Source organism: Lycium barbarum, chromosome 12 (assembly GCF_019175385.1).
Source record: "Lycium barbarum isolate Lr01 chromosome 12, ASM1917538v2, whole genome shotgun sequence".
NCBI lineage: Eukaryota > Viridiplantae > Streptophyta > Magnoliopsida > Solanales > Solanaceae > Lycium > Lycium barbarum.
The window spans coordinates 94,311,679-94,332,161 of NC_083348.1; the positions used below are offsets into that span (position 1 = coordinate 94,311,679).

A 20,483-nucleotide genomic window follows, 5' to 3' on the forward strand; every position below is an offset into this window, starting at 1 on the left:
TTTGCCCGGTTCTGCTGATTGTTCCTCAGGTGCATTGGTGGATATTGAGTCTGCAACCTCTCTTTCATTATCCTTAATTTTACCTTCCTGTTGATGATTACTGCCTGTTGCCCTATCTTTGTTTTCTCCTTTGTTAGTACTTTGAACCTTTTCAATATGTTGTTCTCCTGTTTGAGTTCCTGCTAATGTGCCACCTTCCATCTCATAAGTTTCATCTGTTATACCTATCCCATCAGGAGGTTTCTCAGGAATGACATTGAGTTGCTGCACTTCCCTATTCTTTGTTATCTCCTCTTGTTGAATTGAAGATAAGTTGTCACTGTTTTGTTCCTTAATTAGCTCCTTATCATTGATTTTGTTCTCAACATTCATCTCTACATTATCTGCATTTATATCTTGTGGCTGCATTTTATCATTGTCCTGTATTTCAAATGATTCCTGCACTGCTTCTGAGGATTGTTGAGTTTTGGCTTTGTTGTTTGTACTCTGAATATTGGTGCACTCATTTTCATCTGTGTCCTTTTCTTGTGCGTACTTATTACATTGGTTTTCCTTGTTTACAATCTCCTTGCTTCCCTTTTTCTCCTTGTTGTGTGGTGTTTTTTCACTGGTATCATGTGTTGATTTCTTGTCCAGTGACTGATTTGTGTTGTTTTTGTCTTGCAGCTTTCCAAATGATGCTTCAACCCATGGTTTTGCTGTTTCTTTCACTGCTTCTAAAGAACCAACCATTGTTTTGCTTGTTTCAAGCTCATGTTCCTCCTCTAAATTCACCAAAGCATCAAACTTATTTTTTGTGCCTTCATTTTTATCATTGTTGATTGTATGTTCATTCGTCTTATTTGCATCTCTTGCATCTTTGTTCTCCTGAGCTGTAGCATTATGTTTGTTGGTCCCTTTTTTATTTTGAACCACATTCCATGCTTGATTTATTGGTTTCCCATATTTGTGCACTTGTTTGTGCCTCTGATCTGTAGGTTGTTTATTTGCTTGATCTTTTTGTTTCTGTCTTTGATCCGCTCTTTGATTGGTTGCTTGCCCCTCTTCTCCCGGTCTGTCTTTAAGATTTTCTTGTATGTTTTGGTTATTCCTTTTGAGTTTATGTTTTCCGTTGTTGTCTTCTTCTCCTCCGTCATTTTGCTCTTCCTTTTTTGGTCTGTGCTCAGGATGTAGTACCCAGCAACCTTGCATATCGTGTCCTTGCAGTTTACAATGACTGCAGTATTTTGGCAAGTAATCATATTGTATAGTTTGCCACTTTGATCTGATTTCCCCGGTTTCCTCATCTAAACAGTTTATTTGTACTCTCTTTGGTAATTCTTTAAGAAGATCAACTTCCACTTTTACCCTAGCACAACTAGGTCTCGTTTGATTATTCCTGGCCTTGTCAATCACTAATGGTTTCCCTACTGCATTGGCCAGGGAATACATGGATTCCTTATCGAACAAATTAGTCGGTAGTCCAGGGAAAGAAATCCATGCAATAGCTATCGTAGTTTCCTCTTCCGGGTTAAACCATGGATCCCATATTTGAAATCTTACTGGGAAAATTCTATTTCTGCATTTAATTTCCCAAGCACTTGATGCCAAAGCAGCATAATCTTCAAGCAAGGACAATCTAATCAGTATATGCCTATCCTCAAGGAGTCCAGTAACACACTCACCTTTGATCTCCAATTGAGTTGGAAGACATTTTCTCAGTTCATGAATATCTGGTCTGCCATACGAGAATTTTGCAATCAAAGGATATTGAAGTTTTTGTCTTACACATAGTATTTCAAATTCTTTCTTCGTCCACATTACAATGGGTTCTCCGTGTAGATATGTAATTGGTTTGATGTTTAAAGGCTCTGGTGTTTGGGTATTTGCGAATGTTTTTAGGGCTGTGGCATATCCAAATAGTGATGATGGTTGAGTCGCAGGCTGAAAATCCACCGGAGGTGGCTGGCCGCCGGCCGTTGAGGCCATAGAATGATGATGTTGATGCTAGGGTTTTGGTGAGAAGAGAGTTATATCGAAAATGGCATGAAATCATCTGTCAGACAATTTATCGAACAGGTTGCAGGCGTCCTACTGTGAGCTTGGTTTCAACAACAATGGTGAGTAGTCAGCCCTTCCAAAATTTTAGGAATTATAGTTCAACAGACTAACACAGTAGAAGATACCAATTCATGAGGCAATTAGTTGCTTCAACCTCAACAAGCACAACAGCAAACCATAGCAAAAGTTCCAGTGGTCAAGCCTTAAAGAAGAGGATGCATATGTTTCAGTGTCCCATAGTTTGGATCTTCTTCGTTTACCAGTTTGAATTAAGAAGCATGTATAAGATGCAGTTTCTGTTGTAATAGATGCGCAATTATCACGGACGATTAATAGCTGCATCTGTTGAGTAAATAAAACTCTTTCCTCAAGCCGTGGTTTAGTTGTACAACATTTTGTCGAACAGTTTATGGACGTCAAAGGAAGCACCCTGTTTTTTTTCTCACAGTTATCACTAAGATAAACTCTCTTTTTTCTTCTTTTAATTTGCCTTTATAACAATTTTTGATAACATATGTAAATAAATATACTATCTGATATATTTAATTGCCTAATTTTATACAGTTTATATCCGGACCATCTCCATCTCACCTTCTTCAATTGTCTTATACGCTTTTTCCTAACGCCTAAATTTCAAGCTATAAACCTTTACCTTTAGAACCTAAAAATCAACCAAATAAATGTTAGCATGTGTTTGTGGAATCTATGCTACACTTGTTCTATCACACAATACAAGTGTTTGGATTTCTAAAAACAAATGCAAGAATTAAGCTAGATTAACAGAGAGAATATTATGCGTCTGTATGCAAACCATCACATAAAAGAGTGAGCAAATAAAGGATAAAGAATAATTAAAAGATAGTCACGTATATGTTTAATGAGTATGGAAAATGGAACTTAAAAGAAAAGAGAGAAGAAAACTAATGCACAGAAAGAAGTGAATTGCTTCAGCAAAGGAGGTAATGTGGCAACATTTCAGGAATAAGTTTTAAAGCAGTAACCTTTCGGCAAAAGGTGTTGAGTAAGCCCGTCAACCGGAACCGGTGGAACCAGTTTACCCATTCCGGTCAACCGTTTAATATATACCGGTCCGATTTTGATTTTTTTGGGACCGGAACCGGACCGGTTAAACCAGTCAGAATTTTTTTTTTTTTTTTTAAATGTAGCCGTTGGACAGTGGGCTGGACCGTTGGCCAACGGTCCATTTGCAAAAATGGTCGTTGCCAAACGTTTCCAAACCCCCATTTTGGCCCCCCCAACCCCCCACACTTTTTTTAACACTTTAATCCATCCCTCACCCCTATATAAACCCCTCTCCATTTTCATTTTAATCCACACCAATTCACTTTTCTCTTTCTCTCAATCTCTCAATTATAGTTACTTTGCAACAATTAGTCACTTTAAATTTCTCTCAATTAAATATTATAAAGTCTTATCATAGTTTCAATTATTAATTTTACAATTATAATATTGTTGGCGGAGTTGGTGATTTTGCAACAATCCGAAGTAGCTTTGGTGGATTTGCAATTCTAGCCGCCTTCACTTTGTTGGAAATTAGTCCGGCAGTTTGGTACCTTTGTTCCAACTCTATCTTTATTTTTCGCAATTTAATTTACGCAATTTAATTCTAGTAATTTAATTTGTTGCAATTTATTTTCTTGTGATTTATTTGAGTGTGATTTAAATTAATTCTATTTAATAATGGCGAAGAGATTTAGACGTAGTGCCGGTAGTAGTGGTATTGTTAGGGGTGGGTTTAATGAGGAAACATTTGTGGAAGAAACACCTAATTTAGGTATTAATGTTGGTGGAAATAATCCACTTTTAGATCATGAGGCAATGCAACATTATTATACCGACACTTTTAATGAAATTGATGATGATGAAACACAAGCCCCCGAAAATCCCATAGGAGATATAGGTCCTGCACAATCACATACACAAGACAAACCGCCTAGAACTCGTAAGTCAACCGCTAAAATTTGAAAATTTATGACTAAGGATAAGTAAAGCCAAACAGTTAAATGTAACATATGTGGACAAGTGTTTGCTTTTAGGCAAGGAACTAGTAAGGATGGTGGAACGGGTACGCTAAATGGTCATATGAGAAAGAAACACATGGATGTTTGGGGAGAGCAAACGGGCTCAAATGTGGGGAGTATTCAAATGACGATAGACCCACAAATCGGTAAAAATTTTAAGTATGACAAGAAAAAGGAGCGTGTAGAAATAGCTAAAATGGTAGCTTATGATTGTTTACCATTTTCCTTTCCTTCGGGTTTGGGGTTTGTTTCTTACATTCAACGTTGTTATAATCCGTTATTTGAGGGTATTCCTAGAAGTACGTGTAGAGCGGATGTTATAGATTTGTATAAAAAATATAAATTTTATTTGCGCCATGTATTTAATTCTTTAAATTGTAATGTTTCTCTTACCGCCGATTTGGGTCTTAGTCTTAAAAAGTTAGATTTTTTTGTTATTACATGTCATTGGGTTGATGATAATTGGGTTATGCAAAAAAGAATTATAGCTTTTTTATATGATGAAGGGAACGGTCGTCACGATGGAAATTTTTTAGCTGATTCAATGTCTACTATTATGAGATTTTTTAACATTTATAAAAAACACTTTGTATTTCTTTAGATAATACTTCTAATAATACAAAGGCGATTGGCCTTTTAAAAAAGGGAATTAAACCCTCCGCTAAAAATATTTTTCATATGAGATGTAGTTGTCACATTTTAAACTTAATTGTTAAAGATGGTCTTGAGTGTTTTGAAGATTTTATTCAAAAAGTTAGAAATGCGGTTGCGTTTCTTTTTTGTAATGCTAATAGGGGAAGACTGAGAGATTTTAAGAATTCTTGTGTGGAAAATAGCCTTAGACCTAGGAAAATTCAAGTAGAAATTGAGACTAGGTGGAACTACACTTACATTATGCTACAACAAGCATATGAGTATAGGATTCCCATACAACAAGTTCACAACAAATATAATTTTAATAATGGAAAAAGGGCCTAAAATACCCTCGAACTATTGAAAATGATGCAAAAATACCCTCCATCCACCTTTCAGCCTCCAAATACCCTTACCATCCACCCATTGGGTCTAAAATACAATTATTGCTAACAGAAGCTTTTCATTAAACACGTGGCAATTTTTTATTGGTTGGCTTATAAAATTAATTAAACTAATTACCTTTTACAATATTGACCGGATAACCCAAGTTCCCCCCCAACCCCCAACCCGACCCGCCCCCTTTCCATTTAATAGAAAACAAAACCCTTCAACCCATTTCATAGAAAATGAATTGGACCCATTTCATTAAAAGAAAAAAATTCAGCGCTGCTACTTCGAAAACCTTAGAAAATTTAAACCAATTTCTGGTCAAAAGGTCCCTATTTTCTGCGTGAATAAGTTCGTTGGGTGAAGATTTGGATTGTACAAGTTCTGTTCCGCCTTTTAAAGTAAGATTTTGCTGCTTATTACTTATTTATTTTAAGTTAAGGTTTAAAATTTTGTTTATTTTGTGCGAGATTTGATGTATGTTGTCATTTTTGCTGAGCTTCCATGTGTTATATGCTTTTTTTAGTCAATTTTTTTGTTGTTGTTACTCCATTGCACTATATGAAGTGTCACAAGTTAAGAATTTTTTAATTATTGTTTCAAGTTGGAATATTTTGTTGATTGTTGTGTCAAGTTGGAATCTTTTGTTGGTCAGACCACTTTATATGCTTTTTCCTCTTCATTCCTTTTTTTTTTTCCTGTTTTTGTATTGTGTATATGTGTATCTGTTGGGTGTATTTATGAATGGTGTAATTTTTTTTAATGCATAGCTCAATATTTGTTTGTTTTTGCTACTTTATTCAATGCTTTTGTCTGTGTATGCTGTTTTTTTAAAGCATGTGGTCCCTCTTCCCTTATCCTTGTCTTCACATAAATATTGGTAGATTCCCTATTTCCTATTCAGCTTTCTATTCCCCTTTCTTTAATGTTTCTAACGGGTCTCTTTCCCTTTATTTTATGTTTGCCATGTGCTTTTCTTGAAGGATGTTTGACAAGGTTGATTTAGTATTTAATTATGGAGGCAAGTGGGTCCTGCATCCTCAAGTTGTCTACATAAAAAAAACAGAACCATGTGGGGGAGGGATATGATCCAGACTTGTTGTCTTACATAGATATATGTAATGAATACACTAAAAAATTAGGTTTTAGAGTGGTAAAACAGCTGCTGGTCACAGGGCTCTTTGGGAGATATTTTTTGGTTGAGAGTGATGCAGGCATTAGAGCACTTCAATCTTCTCTGTCTAGTGAGTTTTGTGTGCTGCAATTCTTTGCTGTAGATGAAAGTGAAGATAATGTTTCAGCTCCCAACATCATTTATTATAAAGAACCATGCTTTGTATCAGTAGATGTAGGAACTGATTGTGAGTCGGGTGAGGAAGAGGATGATGATAATGAACCAGTTCCTAGTGACTATGACAGTGAAGAATTGGAAATTTTTAGAAAGGAAAAAAGAATAGGGAAGTGAATGAGAAACTAGACAGGTTTTTAGTGTTGGAAAAGGGTATGAGTTTTAAGGATCTTGATGAAGCTAAAAGAGTTGTGAGCTATTACGCAGTTTCTAATAAGAAAGGACTTAAAGTTGATCATAGTGACAGTCATAGAGTTAGATATAAGTGTGATAGTGGTTGTCCTTTTGTGTGTTTGATTTCTGAAGATAACAAAAATCAGGGATTTAAGATTAAGACCTTGCATTTAGAACATAATTGTCAGCCAACATTTAAGAATAGAAGAGCTACTCAACAAGCTTTAGCACATTACTTCAAGAACAAAGTGCAGAATAATCCTAAGTACAAGGTGAAAGATATGAGGCAGGATTTGGATGTTCAATTTTCACTTAATATTAGTGCTTCAAAGATGAAAAGGGTTAAGAGGCTTATTTTAGAGAAATTGGAGGGTAGCTACCTTGATGATTTCAATAGGTTGGAGGCTTATGCTCAAGAATTGAGGGATAGCAATCCTGGTACTAATGTGGTGATAAATATATCTAAAGAGGCTCTTGAACAAGGTAAAAGAAGATTTCTGAGAATGTATATGTGCTTCCAAGCTTTGAAAAGTGGTTGGAGAGGAGGTTTGAGGCCATTTATAGTGTTGGATGACACATTTTTGAAAGGGAATTTTATTGGTTGCCCTTGGTCAAGATTCACAAAAGCACTTTTATCCTCTAGCTTGGGCAGTAGTGGATAGAGAAACATCCAGAACTTGGAAATGGTTCATTCAGTTGTTGAGAAATTCTTTAGAGCTGGCAGATGGTGAAGGATTGACACTAATGTCTGATATGCAAAAGGTATTTGTTTTCCTGTATTATTATTTTATGTTTTTCTATTTTGTATAGATGATGTACTTTAACTTGTTGCGCTAATGATTCTTATAGGGATTGATTGATGCTGTTACTCATGTGCTTCCCAAAGCACACCACAGATGGTGTGTAAGGCACATTGAAGCCAATTAGAGCAAGATGTGGAGGGTATAGAAATGAAGAAGCTAATATGGTGGTCTGCTTGGAGCACATATGAAGAAGAATTCCATGATCAATTGAATTCCATGGGTGTTGTGTCCGAACAAGCTGTCAAAGATCTGTTGTGGTACCCAGCAGATCACTGGTGCAGGGCCTATTTTGACACGGTCCGCAAGAACTTCTCAGTTGAAAACAATTTTACTGAGTCTTTCAACAAATGGATTCTAGAAGCAAGGAACAAACCAATAATCAAGATGTTGGAAGATATTAGAATAAAGGTATATCTCTTTGAATATAAAGGCTTTGTTAATCTTTATGCTATTTCCTGATTCTAGGCAGTTCTACGAAAGGTATCATTGTAATAGTTCAGTCACTGGTCAGCTTCTAAGCACCTGGTTGTTTCTTTCTCTGTTTTTTTTTTTCCAGTTATTGCAGTTGGCTTTTTTTTCAGATCTCATTTTTTTTTCCAGTTGTGCTTAGTTGCTGTAGTTGCTGCAGTACGTGTATTTTTTATAAGTAGTCTTTGATTAGTTGCTGCAGTACGTGTATTTTTCAGTTGCTGCAGTACGTGTAGTTGCTGCAGTTGCTGTATTAGAACTGTTATACTGTCGATGGATTACTTCTAAATAAGGAATCAGTAGTCATTGCTGTGATATATTGATAAATGTTTCCAATATGAAAAAATATAGTTACAAGATCCCATACTACAAAAGTGAATAGTCAGAAAAATTGTATTTGATATAATATGAAAACAATGCCTGTCTAAAGATTTTCACTTTTCATGGCTTTCCTTTTAAGTACTACTATGTCTCATTTATTTTGAATGTTATAAATAGGTGATGACTAGATTGAAAGATCTTGAAGATGAAGCAAGAACTTGGACTGGAGATTTCAGCCCATATGCCATGGATTTTTATAATGATTTCAGAATCATTGCACAAGGCTGTCAAGTTCAAGGTAATGGAGTCTTAGGGTATGAGGTGGTTGAGGGTTCTGATAAGCATGTTGTGGATCTACTTAGGAAGAAGTGTACATGTAGGACATGGGACTTGATAGGAATTCCATGTCCTCATGTCATTAAAGTTTTACTTCATGACAAACAAGAACCACTTAATGAGATGCATTGGTGGTATTCAAAAGAGGCTTACATGTTGGTGTACATGCATAAGATACAACCTGTTAGAGGTGACAAATTCTGGAAAGTTGATCCATCTCATGCTATGGAGCCACCACAAATACGTCAAATGGTTGGCAGACCAAAGATTAAGATAGCAAGGGAAAAAAATGAGGCAAGGATGAGGGAGGGGCTGTGGAAGAATTCAAGAAAAGGTCTGAAAATGACATGCGGGCATTGTGGTGCAACAGACCACAACAAAAGAAGATGCCCTCTGGTAATTTTTTTTTTCCTTTAATTATTCAATGTTTACACTATCCTATTTAAATGTCTAACTTGACAATATTTGTAGCTTCAAAGAGGTGCACAAACAGTCCAAGATGTGCCCTTGTCAGCACCCCAAGCCAGTCAAGATTCTGAAATCAGTTTCATGCCCAACTCTGGCTTTAATGCCTCTTCCGGTCAACATAATAGCCAACCAATCTCTGAAGGTCTTGGACCTTTAAAATCAAAGAGAAAATCCAAAGCCAAAGCTACTTCAACTTCAAACAACACACCTTTAAGAGCACTTGTTGATGAAGATGATGATGCCGAAATTGATGATGAAGATGAGCAGCCTATTCTTAGGCCTAAAGTGATATCTGAAGCTAAAACTAGGCTTCAATGCAAAAAGATGCATCAACCACCAACTGGTTCAAGGAAAATTGGCTTCATGGGAGATGAGAATGGTGTGAGTAGGCCTACTAATCTGCCATACTCACCAAGAAAGTTGGGTTGGAGAGGTGAACCATGTGTGACATCAAATCAGTTGGAAGTAGCAAAGGAGAACAAAATTGGGAAGTTGAAGGCAAAGAGGGGCAAGCATTAGGGCATAAGTGACTTGGTTCAAGTAGTTGTTTGTTTTTATGTTTTTCAATGTTATTTAATGGCACAATTAAACGTCATATTTTGCTATTTTTTTGTTGTGAATCAGTCTTAGAAGTGGTTGTATTGATTCACTTCAAAAGTTTTTGGGTGCTTAGTTTTTGTGGGTTTCCATGTATGTCAATGTAGTAGTCTTGTCGAACATTTTGAAAAATATATGACAATGCCATTGTTAGTTATTTGGTTTGTCTTCTAGAATGAAAATGTTGTTTAAACCTTGTTGTTGAATATGTCTGCCATTTTGTTGAACTCAAGTAAACTTATTTATCAAGTGCAAATGCCATTTTTTCTAGTAAAAAAAATGTTTTTGGATGCGTGCATAGACTATCTTTTAATATGAATGATTATTTGGGTTGAAACTTGAAAGCAAAGGCCCATTTATTTGGAAGTGCAAAGCCGGAAATGCTAACAATTTTCAGCCACTGCAATTTATATTGGTGAATAAAGCAAGTGGTGTATTGATTTTTGGAAATGGCGTGAACAGAACTGAGAAAATTTCAGTAGCATTGGTTGGTATGGATCAGCCACCACAATCTCAGATTGATCAGTTTATGAGACATACTTTCAGCCATTGCTGCAAACTTTTTACATTTACAGCAAACTACGTACACACACAAGCACTTAACTGCTGCATAATAGCATTTGAGATAGTAGAAGATAATTGCAGGTCACAGTTGATCGTCCATATAGCACCAAAGTTAATATTAGGGATATCCCTTGCAAACTAGATCTACGAAGAGTGAAAATCTATCAGTTTACTTATTAAAACACCATGATTGTCATAACATAAGGGTTTAGAAGCTAATTTAGTGTCATAAAGCATGAAAATTTGATAGAAGTTTAGAACTCATATGATCAAATCAAGAACTCCTATAAGCACTTCATCCTTGATAGACCACACCAATTGAAGCAAATTGGAAAAATACCTTTTCCGACAAATAACCCTTAATAATGCATCAACAGCTTGTACAAGTTCTGAGCAAATGCAGAAATTCTTCATTACTCACCAAAATACCAACACAACAACAATTGATGTCCACAACAAATTTAGTGGACATCAAAACCAACTCACAAAAACTAACCTAACCAACCCAAAACAAAAACAAAGAAAGACACTACAATTCTGCATTTTGTTGGCAGTTACAACAAAATACAATTACACTACATTATCTTGGCAATTACAAAACCAACAATAACAGCCCAAGACATTAGAAGCAAGCTTATCAATTTGTGAACTTTCAACTCCAAGGTTTCCACTTTCTTCAAATTTGAACTTTCGAGACCACTCTTCAACTCCAACATTGACACCTTATCCCCCAACGTAGAAACTTTCTTCAAATCAGAAATTTCAGTAGCATCCATATTCTTCAACTCTGAATCGACGTTGGATACTTTGTTGGGTTCTTGGCTTTCAATACCACCCATACCCTCCACGATCTTCTTCAAATGATTTCTTTCCTTCCGAATTAAATCCAATTCAACTTTTTGGTTATGGATCATCGTAGACACATGAGGTGGCAGTTTATCATCAATCCAATCCCAATAACCGCATGACTTTGACGCAGGAAGACGACATTAGTAGAATCGACGTCCACCATTCTCAGGAGTCGTAGCAGTAAAATATCTTGCAATCAATCCACACTTACAAGTTCGAGACTAAACTTGTTGAGGAGAAGAAACAAACGAGGATGTGCTTGACATTTTAATAGAGAGAACTTGTTCGAGACTGGACTTGTGTAGTCTTGTGAGTAAAGATTGAACTGCTTCTATGGCATACACTCCTAAAAAAGGAAACAAAATTAAGTTTTCAAGACTCACATTTAACATGAAAATTTAAAACTTTTAACCAAATACAGAAATTTCAAAAGATAATAATTAAATGAAGCTCACGGCTAGAAATTAACTACACCAAAAATTAACCCAGCTCACGGCTCACTGTACAAGCTCATGGACAGAAATTAATTACACCAGAAATTAACCCAGCTCACGGCTCACTGTACAAGCTCACGGCCAGAAATTAACTACACCACGTCATGAAGCTCACGACTAGAAATTAAATGAAAGAAGAGGGTATATATTTGAGAAGGGTTGTAAAAATACCTGGTACTTGTAGAATTTTCTTGACTTTCCTTTTGCAATCTTCACAGTGAATGGAAATTTAAAACACCAAACGTCTGTAGAAACTAACAAGAAAATTGAATAATTCTAAAAACCCTAATAAGAACACAAAGAAGAAGGTAGCGGCTGTTCGTTTTCTATGAAATGGGTTGAAGGGTTTTGTTTTCTATTAAATGGAAAGGGGCGGGTCGGGTTGGGGGTTTGGGGGGGGGGGGGCACTTGGGTTATCCGGTCAATATTGTAAAAGATAATTAGTTTAATTAATTTTATAAGCCAACCAATAAAAAATTGCCACGTGTTTAATGAAAAGCTTCTGTTAGCAATAAGGGTATTTTAGACCCAATAGGTGGATGGTAAGGGTATTTGGAGGCTGAAAGGTGGATGAAGGGTATTTTTGCACCATTTTTAATAGTTCGAGGGTATTTTAGGCCCTTTCCGTTTTAATAATGATGATTGGTTAAATATTACGGATTGGGAAGATGTTAAGGAATGTGTTGAACTCTTACAAAAAATTTATAATGCAACTCTTGCTTTTTCTAGACAATTCTATCCCACAGTAACCGGAATTATAGCTTACTTAGCCGAAATAGCTAGAGTTTTACAAGAGTATAAAAATAAATCCGGTTATCAAGCAGCTATTTTTAATATGGCAACAAACTTTAAGAAGTATTTTTTTCCCATCCCAACTTTATTTATATTGGGTTCTCTTTTAAATCCTTGTTTAAAAATGTCTTATACTAGAGCATTGGTTAATCAAATTTATACATTTTTAGAAATTGAAGAGAGAGTTGAACCATCTTTAGCTGAAGTCGAGCTCGCTATTAATGCCTAGTTTAGAAAAGTTTTTAGTCATTTTTCTAATTTGGAAGAAAATGCTACACCCGTTGCTCCATGGCCTACTACTGCTCAGAGTAGCAAAAAGGGCTTATCGGGTTTATCGCATTTAAAAGTTTTACATTTACATCCAACTCCTGCTCATAATGCAAACTTTGATGAATATCACTTTTATTTGATGCAGCCAAATGTGGATATCAACCAACTAGATGATTTGGACATCTTAGCATGGTGGAAGAAATACAAGGCGAGTCATCCGATACTTTCAAGAATGACTCGAGATATCCTTACGGGTCAAATATCAACCGTGGCTTCGGAGAGTGCATTTAGCCAAGGAAGAAAATAAATTGGAGACCAGAGACACTCATTATCCGATTTTAGCTTGCAAGTACTAGTGTGCATTCGCGATTGGATTAGATCGGAGCGACAACCAAAATTTAGAAGCGGTGGAAGGCGAAGAGGAAGAGATTGAAGATTTGATAGCAAGTGGAGCGGCCCAAATGGAAGACTTTGAAGATATCTGCATGACCGAATATGATATGGGGGAAATTAACCAAATGATTGACAATTGGTGATTTTATTATTCTACTGTTTCTTTGTAACTCATGTATTATTTGCAAGTTAAAAAAAACTACAACTTGCAAATAAATGTTATCCATGAATGAATAAAAGATATGGCTCATTGAGCTTTCTTCTACTTACTTGTGTTCATATTTTTACTTATATTACGTTAGGCATATACCTAAAATATACTAAGAATATACTTATAATATACATCTACTTAAATTAAAAACTAGAAAGTTATGTACTTGAAAAATAACTAAAATATACTAAGAATATATTTATAATATAAATATACTTAATTTATAAAATACGAATTCATAAACTTAGAAAAAACTTAAGCTATAAATAACTTAAGTTATAATATATAAGTTATAAGTATACATATAACTTAAACATATATATATATATATATATATATATATATATATATATATATATATATATATATATATATATATATATATATATATATATATATATTGCTGTTAGTCAGTAAATATATAAACTTTACTTATAAACTTGTATAACATATGTAAATATACCTACAATATATTAATAAATATTATAATATATATACACTATACAAAAAACAAAAACAAAAAAAAGAGGTTTTGGACAGTTTCGAACCGGACCGGTCCGGTTTCCATTTTAAAACCGGTAAACCGGAACGGGTGGCCGGTTCCGGTTTTTAAACCAGAAACTGGCCGGTTTATTAACAGGTTACCGGTCCGGTCCGGTTCAAACCGGTTGACGGGCTTAGTGTTGAGTTTCTCTTTCATTTAAGCGTATTAAAATGCAAAGAAAAATCTAAAAATTTGAGAAAATAGATAAATACAAATCCTGTGATTCTGTGATGTCACATCAGCGGGCCTTTATATATATATATATATATATATATATATATATATATATATATATATATATGATTTTAATAGTAGTTTATGAGGGATAAATGAACTATCAACTCACGAAAGCTGCATGATTAATTGCTAAAAAACATGCATTGTTCGATTTTAATCAAAAACTTAACCGATTCATAATATTCAATTTAACCGATTCATAATATTCAATTTCTATTCATTTTTTTTTTGTTTTTTGAATTTAAATTGAGAAAAGTGAAACCTATCTTTTTTTTTTGAAAATTTATAAAATCTTCTTTCTGTAACTTATATATTTTAGGCAGAACACATAAGCAGGTCCTTAAATTTTGCCTCAACTGGCAAGTATGTCCTCTAACTTTGAGTGTGTACAAGTAGACACATCAACTTGTATAAAATTGAACACGTAAACACAAATGTTGATGTGACATTGATGTGGCACTAACGTGCCATGTCAGCATTTGTGTTTATGTGTTCGACTTTTTACAAGTTGAGGTGTCTACTTGTGCACATCTAAAATTAAAGAGCATACTTATCAGCTGAAACTAAATTTAAGTGTCTATTTATGTATTATGTGTATATTTTACTTTCTTCTTTATCCAAAACAAAACAGAGAAAAGACAAGCGAACTTTAATTTGCAAGGTTGTGATGACTAAGTCGTGTTGGAGGAATAAGAAAAAATGACAGGGTGTCTAAGTGAATAGCATCAAAACCTAAGGGGCCAAAATAAGCAAACCAAACTTGTTCAAACCCAGGGTTTCAGAATTCGCAGCTCTCAACAATGGCGGAAACAATAAGCAGAGCTCTCCGTGACGGAGCATTCGAAGGAGAACACGCTCCTGCTCTTACTATAAAGGATACTATCCATACACCTCTCGGTTCCTTCGTCTTCAATCACGTGCTTACACAGCTCACTTCCAACATTCTCGCCGGTAAATCACAATCTCGGTCAGTTCACTTCTTCTTCACCAAATTTATTACTAATCATTAACAAACTTTTTATGTGATAATTTCGTTGATTGATTGTTTATACAGAGGTGTTGTGCTAGTTGCATTATCTCGGCCTCCATCGTTCTATGTTGAGGTGTTGAAAAATAAAGGTTTCGACGTTTCTTCATCAAGTAAATGGTTAGAAACTAACTTCTTTTAGTGTGTGATTTTTAATTATGAGAATAAAATTCGTGATTTTTTTATTTTTTTTTATGTACTGAATTTTGCTCGCAAATCAGGATAAGAGTTTTAGATTGCTATTCGGATCCACTTGGATGGAAAAATAAGTTGATGGAGAGAGGAACTTTAAGAAATCCGTATGAAGAGAGCGTTCTGAAAACTAGTTTATGTAAGAACTTGAAAGAATTGGACAAGGTTTTGTCTTCGATTGTTGAACTTGGAAAAGGTAAGGCTTTGAGATTTTTTGTTAATTTGGATAGTTGCAAGGTTAAGGATAAAAGTTTCGTTGTGTTTGAGTAAAATTCAAATTGATCTTTTTTGTTGCAATTGTTGCAGAGATTGTTGAAGAGGGAAAAGGGAGATTTGCAGTTGCAATAGACTCGGTAATGGTACTTAATGTCATTTTTGATTCTGTGAGCTGAGAGTGGATGTTGCTTATGTGTTAACTAGTTTCTTCATTGATTTGGAATGTTTGGTTTGAATTTCACATCTGGATATTATAGTTTGTTGCGAAGATGTCTAGAGTGATCACTAGAAAATATGACAATCAGCAGCCTTAATGTACAATGTACCTTCCATTTTGTCAGTACGTTAGTGGTCCTGCTGTCTATGACAGCTAGAACTGTTTGCACGTTTGTTGAGGAAACTTCCTAGATATTTCTTAGTTTAGTTTTCTGCAATGCTTTCCATTTACAAGTCATGAAAGTTCTCCTGTCCCTTAGTGAATCCACACTCAGTAATGAGTCGTTTTATGTGAGGAAACTTCTCTAGTTTCTTACTTTAACTACTTTGATACATCCAGTACTGAATCAGAGCTATTATTTTGTTTTATTACAATCCGCCGTGCCTAGATTTGCATTAGTGGCTATACCATCCATTAGTTGACAGCTCTTATCATCTCCACGAACTGATCTACTCGGAGATATGCATTGGGAGTGATGCTCAATGCAACCATAGAACTTTTCTAGCATAATAAGTTTGAGTTCAACAATGTATCAAGTTATGGAAAATATAACTGATTGTCGCGTCTAGTTGGCCACAACAGTAAAATCTTCTGTATATGCAGTCGAACAGCAGTTGCTTAGTCAACTTTCTTAATATAGACCTCGATTAGGTTCAGAGAATTCTAGTTTTATCATTCTTGATTCAACTATTCACCATAGGGGAAGTAAATAAGGTCTGGTTCCTAAATAGTTGCATAATTATTTAAACGAACCATGCTGTTTTTAGAGAATTCTAGTTTTATCATTCTTGATTTAACTATTCACCATATGGAAAGTAAATAAGGTGTGGTTCCTAAGTAGTTGCGTAATTACTTAAATGAACCATGCTGTTTTTACTCAGAAGAACTGTTTCAGTTTGTCGTATTGAGATATTTTACAATGAGTTTGTGCAGAAACTGATTTATATTGATGAAGGCATTTATATGGTCATACCTCACTGTAATATGGTGTTCTATTTTCTCACTTCTTTTAAGTTTATTTACTTGTCTTCACCAAATAGGAGGTGAAGCATAATTTATGTAGGACCTGGACTTCACATTTCTAGATAATACTTTATTCACTCAAAATAATACCACTAGCTCTGTGAAACTGAATTTCACTCAAAATAATACCACTAGCTCTGTGAAACTGAAGTCTGTTTAGAATGCAATGGTCCATGGCAGGTGCACCTGCTTTTGGAGCTTCACTGCGCCATAGTAATCCATTTACTTGAGCATGATGAAGTCTTTGATTTACCAGTCTTACTTTGTCTGATTAACTTCTCAAAGGAAAGCTGATATATTTCATTTTCATCTTAGATCAGTTTATAAGCTCCAAAATGGTACTTAATATTTTCTCTTGAGAATGGTTGAGTGGAGGCAGTGTATCTAGATCGACAATTTTAGGTACAAGTACATTTTGAGATGCTTTTTGGTAGTATTTATTGGCTATAACTTACTTTATTCGTTAGGTAGAAGTATGCTCCTTTTTTTATGGGTAAAATGATGTTCTGATGTTTCATCTGAATGCTAATGCAAAATTTCTTCGTCACCAAAAGGTGAAGAAATAAAACAAAATAAAAGAAAAAAACTGACCACTTAAAGCTGGACTTAAGTATTAACTCTAAAATTACTCACTTTAGAAATACTAAAGCTTTAGTTGATTGCTTATAGCAGTGAATCAACTAGTTAAATGTTTTATCATTACAAATAGATACTAAGGCAGATTTAATTTGAATGCAATGATAATATAATGAAGAAGCGAACTACTTTAAGTTTCAGTTGTTGGAAGAGGCTAACTGCATTCTGCGTTAAGATTTGGACATGCATAACTTTTTAATCCTCAGAAGTTTGTTGATATCAGTTTGAACATTTTCATATTTTCATTTGAAACAACAAATCTCTCCCTTCTCTGCTTCCACCATTTCTCTTAACACCATCATATTAACTTTTTAATTCTTTTTCCAGGTAAGTGAGATCTTGAGACATTCATCTCTACCTTCTGTTGCAAGAATCTTAAGTCATCTTCGCAGTCATGGTAGGCACAGTTGTTTTTGGCCATCATGTGTTGTAGCTTATTAATGAAAAATGTGGTGCAAATGTTTGGCCGACTGGCTATGAAATCAAGATTTGCTATTTGCTTCCATTTTTTATAAGCTCCCGGCCATAATTATAGATTAACCTAAACTACTAGATATTCCTGCTTGCAAACTCATGATATCTGCATCTCCCAGATTTGGGCACCAAAATTTTCCTTATGCTAGATGTATGCAGTTGTCATGGTAAGTTTTAGGAGATGTCATGCTGCCTTCATAACTTTGTTCTGATTTCTATGTGGTGCCCCTGCTATCTATAGCAAATTGTAATTTGTTATTTATCACTGCCTGCTTTGTCTGGATGTTTCATGGAAACATATGATCGATTATTCTTGTTTACCTGGCATAAGCATGATGTATAACACATTTAGAAAGTTGAAAAGAGAATTCCACAAGCTTTGCTAATGCTGTCAAACAGAGCCCAAATGGAATCTGAATTGCCAGGTGGCAGCAGCCATTGAACTGCTGAATGTAGTTTGCATATGATCATTCCTTTGTATTGCAATTCGTAGCTAACAGATTTACTTGGTATCAATACAGTGTCCAGTAGCTTCTGTCTGGAAAAGACACATTGGTTGAAGAAGCTTTGTTATCGTTTGCCTAAGAACTCTTTTTTCTTTTAAGGTGCATTTAATGTAGTTGGTTCATTTGTATTAGCTGATCTTTGAGACAGGCTTAAGGTTCTCATCAGTTCGATTCTCGGAGTCTTTTTGATGTTACTGTCTGCACTAAGAAATCAGAAAACCAAAGTCTTACAAAGGCTAATCCTTTTATTCATCATTCACTTAGTAACTTTTGGAATTAGATAAGGATGAACATTTTTCGAAGGTTAGATTTCAAACTATCAATTGCTCTCCTTGATCTCCTATTTGAAAGGTGTTGGGTAACGTGGAAATGCTTGTCTTGACTAAAAAATTGCACGCGGCAAAATTTCTAAAAATTAAAGGAGGGAGAAATTTGAGAATGAAGAATTTGTCAAAAAAAATGCGATTTTTGTAGTTTTGGCAACCAATTTAGTCTTGGCTTGTTCTTGTTTGCATCACGACAAGTTGCCTAAACTATTTTATTTTGCTTGCAGACCAGGTGTCATGCATATTTTGCTTGTTGCATGTGGACCTTCATGAGGCCAAGGTGGCTGCAACTCTTGAATATTTGTCCACTATGCATGCGGAGGTGGAACCAATAGTTCAAAGAACAAATGGACAGAGAAGCACCTCAGAGGACCTCCTGATGGTGGAACAGTGCCTTAAAAGAGGGAAGTTTCATGTACGCTTTAAACGCAGAAATGGACGTGTCAGAGTGATGGTAAACCTCCTCAACCCCTCCCCCATCCGACCCATAAAAAATAAAAAAATAAAAATAAAAGAAGAATAGGAGAAAAAGGAAACGTTATTATTCCATTGCAAATTAAGAGAGCAGAGACACTTTATCTTACACTGTTAAAAATCTATTCTTAGAGGGAAGAACTTTATGTTGAGGGATCAGGCATCAAATTTACAGAAGTTTCCTCTGTCGATGGACTCACTGCCCAGAGTCTTGTTCCTAAGGTGAGTTATTTTGCTGTTCAAACCTAATGTAGAAGTACTAGTTTCTTCCCCTTTCCTTGAATGGTGCAAGCATACAGCTTGTGATACATGCACTGATTTTTGGAGGAATTGGAAGTCGGATCATTTTACATTTATGTCAAAACTAATTTTTGTGATAGGTGCAATTCAATTTAGAGCTGTCAGAGAAGGAGAGATTGGACAGGGAGAAAGTCGTACTCCCATTTGAACACCAAGGTATGCATGGACCTCGAGTTTAGTTTGTGATCATAGTATATTTCGTCGTCTGCTCTGAAGATAAAATGAAAACTCAGTGCAGAAACATACTTTCTCATTCCTTTCACTTGTTTGTCTTTCAGTTTGGAAGTAAAAATTGTTGTTTTGCCTCTTCAGGAACTGGTAAACCCATTCAAATCTATGATGGTCGCAAATCCCTTAATGGAAGTGAAGCTGAGGAGAAACAAGCTTCAGTTGAGAAACCGCAAACAACGGAGGATTCTGGGAGGGGTGAAATAATATATTTTCGGGATTCAGATGATGAGATGCCAGATTCAGATGAGGATCCTGATGATGATTTGGACATATGATTGTGTATCATCACTTTTCAAACATCCGTATACCAGATTTATAAGATGAAGGCTCTTTGCAACCAATTTACAATCTAAATTATGTCAAAAGGTCAGGCTGGCATCACCAAGTCCATGTCCCAAATATTTTCCTGGTAATATACTTATACATATCGGTTCAATGGAATATTCTTGACCTCACTAAGTTTATAGGTTGACTGGCATGTCCAGCTAAGTAGGAGGTTTAGTTGATACCAAACTAGTGCAACTTATCTTTAAGTACCTTTGACCACTCGTATAAGGGTACAAGGGGTTGGAGTAGAATGAATCAAACCAGTTGTAAGGTGGTTAGTTTCTTTGGGGGTTTTCTGACTGGATTACTGGTGGGATTACAACGGGATAATTTTGCTTATCTATGATTGTCTAACAGCTTTGTAACTTGTATGACTTGACCATACATTAGTTTGTTACATATGTTACCCGAAGTTTGGGCGTGTGCTACTTCATCGCGCAGTTGCTTGTCTTATTGCACATTAAAGGATCTATTTGTCCAGAGTAGGAGCTAAATCTGACAGTGGTTGATTCGCTTTCTGAAAACAAAGTAGAGATATTGGGAACTTCCATCGAAATTTC

The 20,483-nt window shown here is 35.3% G+C and overlaps 3 protein-coding genes across 3 annotated transcripts; all 3 read left to right on the forward strand.

The window, feature by feature from the left end:
* Window positions 1–6,608: 6,608 nt before the first annotated feature.
* On the forward strand, window positions 6,609–7,554 carry LOC132624668 (uncharacterized). The gene is made up of 3 exons (XM_060339411.1): window positions 6,609–7,110; window positions 7,244–7,389; window positions 7,477–7,554. Exons 1-3 carry the CDS (start codon window positions 6,609–6,611, stop codon window positions 7,552–7,554), a joined length of 726 nt encoding a protein of 241 aa, XP_060195394.1.
* LOC132624670 (uncharacterized) lies at window positions 7,234–9,542 on the forward strand. Its single transcript, XM_060339412.1, has 4 exons — window positions 7,234–7,389; window positions 7,477–7,838; window positions 8,397–8,951; window positions 9,027–9,542. Exons 2-4 carry the CDS (start codon window positions 7,578–7,580, stop codon window positions 9,540–9,542), a joined length of 1,332 nt encoding a protein of 443 aa, XP_060195395.1. The 5' UTR covers window positions 7,234–7,389; window positions 7,477–7,577.
* Window positions 9,543–14,622: 5,080 nt separating this feature from the next.
* On the forward strand, window positions 14,623–20,354 carry LOC132622417 (elongator complex protein 5). Its single transcript, XM_060337025.1, has 9 exons — window positions 14,623–14,941; window positions 15,029–15,121; window positions 15,223–15,389; window positions 15,500–15,546; window positions 17,613–17,682; window positions 18,819–19,045; window positions 19,198–19,287; window positions 19,446–19,521; window positions 19,678–20,354. Exons 1-9 carry the CDS (start codon window positions 14,775–14,777, stop codon window positions 19,869–19,871), a joined length of 1,131 nt encoding a protein of 376 aa, XP_060193008.1. The 5' UTR covers window positions 14,623–14,774; the 3' UTR covers window positions 19,872–20,354.
* The last annotated feature ends 129 nt before the right edge of the window (window positions 20,355–20,483 follow it).

Coding starts and splice junctions, on each gene's coding strand:
- LOC132624670 (XM_060339412.1), top strand. CDS start 7,578: ATGAAGAAGCTAATATGGTGGTCTGCTTGGAGCACATATGAAGAAGAA. Junction 7,839..8,396: donor TGGAAGATATTAGAATAAAG/GTATATCTCTTT, acceptor TGTTATAAATAG/GTGATGACTAGATTGAAAGA. Junction 8,952..9,026: donor ACAAAAGAAGATGCCCTCTG/GTAATTTTTTTT, acceptor CAATATTTGTAG/CTTCAAAGAGGTGCACAAAC.
- LOC132624668 (XM_060339411.1), top strand. CDS start 6,609: ATGAGTTTTAAGGATCTTGATGAAGCTAAAAGAGTTGTGAGCTATTAC. Junction 7,111..7,243: donor TAAAGAGGCTCTTGAACAAG/GTAAAAGAAGAT, acceptor CCCTTGGTCAAG/ATTCACAAAAGCACTTTTAT. Junction 7,390..7,476: donor TAATGTCTGATATGCAAAAG/GTATTTGTTTTC, acceptor TGATTCTTATAG/GGATTGATTGATGCTGTTAC.
- LOC132622417 (XM_060337025.1), top strand. CDS start 14,775: ATGGCGGAAACAATAAGCAGAGCTCTCCGTGACGGAGCATTCGAAGGA. Junction 15,547..17,612: donor TTGCAGTTGCAATAGACTCG/GTAATGGTACTT, acceptor TTCTTTTTCCAG/GTAAGTGAGATCTTGAGACA. Junction 19,046..19,197: donor ATGGACGTGTCAGAGTGATG/GTAAACCTCCTC, acceptor ATCTATTCTTAG/AGGGAAGAACTTTATGTTGA.